This window comes from Elaeis guineensis, chromosome 13 (genome assembly GCF_000442705.2).
Source record: "Elaeis guineensis isolate ETL-2024a chromosome 13, EG11, whole genome shotgun sequence".
Taxonomy (NCBI): domain Eukaryota; kingdom Viridiplantae; phylum Streptophyta; class Magnoliopsida; order Arecales; family Arecaceae; genus Elaeis; species Elaeis guineensis.
Window position 1 is genome coordinate 19,283,297 of NC_026005.2, and position 6,306 is coordinate 19,289,602.

Below are 6,306 nucleotides of genomic sequence, written 5' to 3' on the forward strand. Positions count from 1 at the left end.
TGGCGAGGTTGAGGTGACGAACCGAACCCTGCTCCATGGACTCAAGACCCGACTGAACGAAGCCAAAGGCCTCTGGGTCGACGAGCTGGGCTCCGTCCTGTGGGCTTACCGAACGACCCCCCGCGTCCCAACCGGAGAGTCGCCGTTCAGTTTGGCCTACGGGACAGAAGCCATGATCCCGCTCGAGATTGGCCTGCCATCTTCGAGGGTCGAGCAGTACCGCGAGCCGGACAACTCCGAAAGCTGGAGAGCCGACCTAGATCTTCTCCCCGAACTGCGAGATGAGGCTCAAATTCGAATGGCCTCCTACCGACAGAGGGTTGCCCGGTACTACAACGCCAAGGTCAGACCAAAGCTCTTTAAACCTGGCGACCTAGTCTTGAGGAAGGCGGAGGTGTCGAAGCCCTTGGACCAAGGGAAGTTGGCTCCCAACTGGGAAGGGCCCTACAAGGTTGCTGACACCTTCGGGCCGAGGGCTTACCGGCTGGAGACCCTTGAGGGGAAGCCCATTCCCCGGACTTGGAACGCCGACAACTTGAAGCTGTATTACCAGTGAATTCTGTAATTCAATCGTTGGAATACAAGTTCAGTTTGAAAAATCGGAGTTCTAACTCTTTGACTACTGATCAACGCTCAGCCCCGACGCATCGACGCGGATCTGGCACCGACGACACATCGGCCGCTTACACGGACCGATGCATCTGCGATGACGGGAGTTTATACTCCTTCTGCGGTCGAATTTTCGGGCAGAATCCATCGGCCGACTGGCCGATCGGGCCCCGACCGAAGAAAGGCTAAAAGCCCGCGCGGCTATTGCCGCGACTTCCGACCAGGCTACGGCCGGTCGAGGGATATTCGGCTTACCACCGTCTATCACATGATGCGACCTCAGTCGCACCCACTACTCGCCGACCGACCTACGGCCGGCTGGACGACACTCGGTTTGCCACCGTCTGTCGAAGGACATGAGAACCCGACGCAAGAGCTTGGGGATCCGACTTACTATCGCTCCCCCGACACTGCGCCGGTCGATGTTCGACTGAACGCATCTACGGAAGTCCGACTACCGAACCTTTACCAGGTTCGGTCGGCTCCCGACTTAACAGACGCGCCCGAATGGCGACTACGATTACTGGAAACCGACCTAAAGTCGGGATACAAGCTACTTCGGAACTGTGCAAGCCGGTTAGGTCTTACCGACCTACCCGGGTTGACGACTTCTCTAAGTTGGTGACTAGGGTTCGACATTACAGCGATAAGAAACATTGCAAACAAGAAGCAAAAGAGAAGACAATTTCACTCATTGATCAAAAAACATTACAAAGTCGGGCCGAAGCCCGATTACATGTATTTTCAAAAAAGACGAAATAAAGATAGTCGGCAGCGCCGATCACCCGTCCTGATCGATCTCTTCGACCGACGGAGGATCAGGGATGATCGGCGTCTCGGCCATAAGCAACGATTGATCGGCTGCCGAGAGATGGGCTTCGGTCGATAAAGGAACTTCGGTCGGCACCTGCTCCGGGACGGCTTCCTCCACCACGATGACGCCTCCCGACGGCTGGTCGGCCATCTCTTCCGTTCCTTCTTCTTCGGCTCCTTCCTCGGCGAACAGCGGGACGACTCGGCTGACGTCCACCTCCGAGTACAGGGCATGGACGGCATCCCGACCATCCTCGAACCTGACCCGGTAGGAGGCGAAGCCCGACTCGAGCATCTCCTCCTTGTACCGGTCGGAGGCCCGGAAGTCCTCAACCGCACGATCGGCCGACTCCCTCGCCGACCGTGCCTCGTCCTCAGTGTGGGCCAGCTCCTCCTTTGCCAACTCCGCCTCGGCCCTGGCAATTTCGGCGTCGATTTGGGCGATGGACAAGTCCTCTTCGGTTTCCGCGAGCTTCCCCAGGCTGGCCCGAAGTTGCTCGCGTTCCCCTTGGAGTTCGGAGGTGGCACCGTCCCGTTCGCGTCGAAGACGACGCACGACCCGACCTTTGTGCTTGGCCTCCTTCTTGGCCGACTTTAGTTCGGCCATGAGCCGGGAGACCTCGTCCGTCAACTTGGCCTCCCGGTCGACCGACTCCTGCAGTTGGTCGACCAGTCTCCCTCTCTCGGCCTCGGCCGCTGCCGACCTTTCCTTGAAGGCTGCCCGAACGTCGCCGAACCTTCGGTATCCGGCCTCCAGCTCGGACATGGTGAAGATCAACTGCCGACAGAAAGAAGCTTTGTCAGAATTATGTGGCAAACGAAAATTCTTCTAAGGTAAAAGGTGACGCGAAGCTTACCTCCACCATCGACGGGTAGAACCGCGACAGCATTTCGGTCACTTGCCGAGACCGCAACGACTGAACGTCGGTAGGGAGGAGGATCCCCTGGCACAACCTCCTCGCAAGGTTGTGGTCGGCCAAGGCCGACGCACCCTCAGGGTAGTATGCGCTGGGGGGCATTGATCTCTCCTCCTCCGAGGGCTCCATCGGGGCTTTCCCCCGATCAGCTGCCCCGACCGACGGGGCTGGCAGCGATGGGACGCTGGAGTTCGACCCGGCGCCCCCCGTTGCGCCAGCGGACGCCTCCGGACGATGTTCGGCTTCCCGAACGACATCCGGCTCCACCCGCGGCGGTGAAACCGCCGACACCCCTTCGGCCACTTCCTCGGTCAGCCTCTCCTCGACTCGGACGGTCGGAGCCGCGAGGGCTATGATTGGCTCCGACCCCTCGGTCGCCGACGCTTCCACGGTCGGCTGAACTGGGGCTGGTCTCTTGGAAGGGCGCGAAGGGCCTGCCCCCGACGCTGGCCTCTTCCTCGCGGCGGCAAACTGACGAATTTCGGCGTCGGTCGGCCTCATCCTCGGCGGTGTCCCTGCAAAACCGACCAGTGTCAAAGGCCGGACCAGAACTACCCTAAAGCCGAACAAAAAGAAAAGCTAGGGGATCGGGCGATACCTATTCGGGGGACCAGACTCAGGCCGGCATCATAGAGAGCTTGCTCGGTAACAAGCTCCCTCTGCTTCGGGACCGACATATCTTTGAGTCGGTGGAAGTCCTCCCGGTCGTCCACGTCGACCCGACTGTTGTCGTTGGCCTCAGTTCGGGGTACACCCCAGCGAGAAGGAAAGCCCCAAGAGGAGGAAGAGGAAACAAAGAAAAACTGATTCTTCCATCCATGAATGGACGATGGAAGACCGGTTATGAAAGCAAGACCCTTCCGGGGATTGAAGAGCCACCACCCTCGGGCTTTAGGGTGGGGTCGGAGCACAAAGAAGGCCCGGAAGAGGGAAACGCGAGGGTTGGTCGGCAAGAGCTGACACAACAGCGCGAAAGAAATGATTAGCCGGACAGAGTTCGGCGCCAGTTGCGCCGGACAGAGTCCGTAGTAATCCAGCAGATTCCGGACGAACTCCGGAATCGGAAGTCGAAGACCCGCACGAAGGTCCTCAACGTACAGCGCCAGGTCGCCAGGCGGAGGGTTGTTGACCCGACCGCCGGCCCCTGGGGCGGAGAGCCGAAACTGCTCCGGGATGCGATAGTGCTCCCGAAGCTGATCGACGTTCGGCCCCGAAAGCGAGGAGGCCTCATCTTCCGGAGCCGATCGGGTGTCGTCGGTCGGGTTCCCCGACCGAGCTCCCTGAGTCGGTTTCCTGGTCATTGTGCAGGGACCGAAAGAAGAGAAAGAAGAGAAGAAAGCAAAAAGGGGGAAGGAGGACCACGAACCCGATGGACCCTCCGGAGGTAGAGAAGAGCTCTGCCCGCGACGATCGAGAAATCGCCCGGACAGAGTTTCCCCCAGCAAATGGCAAATGTGGGTCAGGGTCCGGGAGGTCCTATATATATAGGGCCGACCGACGGCCGAGATGCTCCCGCGCCGACCAAGGTCCTCCAGATGCGCGACGCGTGGCGCCCGCCGGTTGGCTAAGGATTCGGCGCGCTTCGCCCCGGGACGCCCGCACCGCCCGCATTAAATGCCGGAGCGGGCGCCGGCCAACCACCTTGACACGCGGCGCGCGGGGGTTGGCTCCGCAGTCGGCCGCCCGCGCCGGTCCGCGTTCCCGATGGGACGCCTCACCCACGATCGGCGCCGAATATCCGATCGACTGACGCCGTATCGTCCGGCACCCGATCTTCTGACACCGACGTGACGACTGACGACGACAAGACGCGGCGTCCGGCACCGGACGCCGGCGCGACTTCTGGCATCGACTAGACGTTCGGATCTCTCGGGGTTCGTGAGGTGTCAGACAACGGATCAGCCGGCGGTACGGTCGGATCTGCACATGCGACAAATCCACTCCCAGTCGCCCGGCCTTGCTACCCGAATGAAGGCATCGGCCAGCTCTCCACCCGACTTAGGAGTGGAAGGGGGCAACTGTTGGGGGATACCCACCGACCGACCGACCGACTATCGGAGGGCCCGACCGGCTGGCGGCCCGACCGACCGACCGACTATCGGAGGGCCCGACCTCGGGGCCCCGACCGACCGACCGACTATCGGAGGGCCCGACCGGCTGGCGGCCCGACCGACTAACCGACGGCCCGACGAACGACTCTGACTGGCCGATCGTAAGTCGGACGGCAGGCCAACGGACGCCATCAGCGGCTAACCACGGCCATTCCACGGTCTATTCCCGACCGACTGAACCCAGAGGTCCGGTAGCCGACCCACTTGAAGCTCGCCGACCGACGGAGGAGTCCGACGCCACTCTGTTGGCCACCGACCTGGGGTCGGCCGACTCCACCAACCGCCGTACGGCCGCCAGACGTTGTCAGCTCTGACACGGACATGCGGCACAGTTACCTAGGGGCATTGTCCCGCCGAGAGCCGGGTCAACCCTGGTGATTAGACGGCTACACGGCGACATGATGTTTTCACGGCGGCTCTGACAGCCTACAGTGAGTTGACAGTTCCTCACTTGTCCGCGCCATTAATGACGGCGCCATACCTAGCTCCACTATATATACCGGGGAAGGCAACAGTGCAAAGGGGGGATCCGCCCGTCTCTCCCACATACGCAGGCTCGCTCCTCTCTCTTCCTCTCCCCCTCTCCTTCTCAGAGCTCTCTGTCTGCATTTCACTGTTGCCCAGTCACCTCCCTGACTTGACCGTCGGAGGGTCCCCGCCGGAGCCGCCTCCGGTCAGTGCGGACTTCCTTTTGCAGGTGCACGCTTTCCGGCGATCGGGCGACGAGGCGATTGGCCGCAATAATATATTTTATAAAAAGGTGGCAGATAACTAGTGATACGAGATAACTAATGCTAGATGATTCTACTGGGTGACACTCTCAAAATATAAGTTTATTAGACACATCTACCAAGCTTCGTGACACTCCGATCTCTTTATTAATATATTGAATCATAGCCCTTCAAGAACCCTTCTTTTATGTTCATGGAACAAAAAACAATATAGGTATCAACCAATCTACTCTCAACCAGGTCCGCAGAATCCACTACGTGATATTATCTCACCTTTACTTCAAAATTAAAAAAAGAAAAAGAAAAAAAAGAAAAACCTCTCATCTATCCAATATATACTTCCGTACTGGTGTGGTGTATGATTGAACCCTCGCCATGTGTCCAGCGGAAGCTTGATATAGACATACAACTGTGCTACCATGCGATGTTACAGATTATCAGAGGAATCACAACTTTCCAACATTCGAAAATGAGTTCCAAGATTGCCTTTTTTTTTTTTCTTTAAAATTGGCAAGCGTAAAGTTGGATTTATGGGCAATGTTATATTAAGATTTGATACCTCGAGATTCAATTTACATTAAGCCCACAGCGAGGTTCGCGATGAAAAATGGAGTTCAACGAGACTAAGATCATCCCAAACAGACTCCGGATGGAAGAGATACGTACTTTTGAAATCGACAAGGAATCTGAGGCGACAGAAGATCGCCGACGGCCGACGGTGGGCAGGCGGAGTGGCGGCGGTGCGGCCGTATGCGGCACGATGCAGCCCAGGTGAGCTAGCGTGCGGGCTGGGTGCGGCCTAGCGGGCGGGCCCGGCCCAAGCGCAAGCCCAGGCGTGCGGGCCGGCCCAAGCCCACGCGAGCGGGGCACGGCCCAGGCCTAGGCGCTCGAGCGCGCGGGCCGGCCCAGGCCCAGCGCGCTGCTGGTGCCTATTTTTTCGGTCCACTGCGGACCGAATGGTCCATAGCCGGATGCGTGGACCGCGTGGAAGTTTTTCATGCATTTTGCATGGTTCACAATACTATTCTGTGGACCGACATGCGATCGGATGGTCGGGTGACTTACGATCTTGATCCGACGGTCCAAGGCTTGTTTTGAGCTTGATTAAGAATCCTAATCTTAATC

General features: G+C 58.7%; 1 protein-coding gene across 1 annotated transcript in view; it reads right to left on the bottom strand.

Annotated features, from left to right (window-relative positions):
* LOC140853111 (uncharacterized) overlaps window positions 1-2,602 on the bottom strand; it is a 19,150-nt gene extending 16,548 nt beyond the window's left edge. Inside the window, exons 1-2 of the mRNA XM_073247208.1 lie at window positions 2,280-2,602; window positions 1,650-2,200 (exon numbers count right to left, since the gene is read on the bottom strand). Of these exons, the coding sequence (XP_073103309.1) occupies window positions 1,650-2,200; window positions 2,280-2,468 (740 nt within the window). The 5' untranslated portion in view covers window positions 2,469-2,602. The remainder of the gene's footprint in view (window positions 1-1,649; window positions 2,201-2,279) is intronic.
* Between the last annotated feature and the right edge of the window lie 3,704 nt (window positions 2,603-6,306).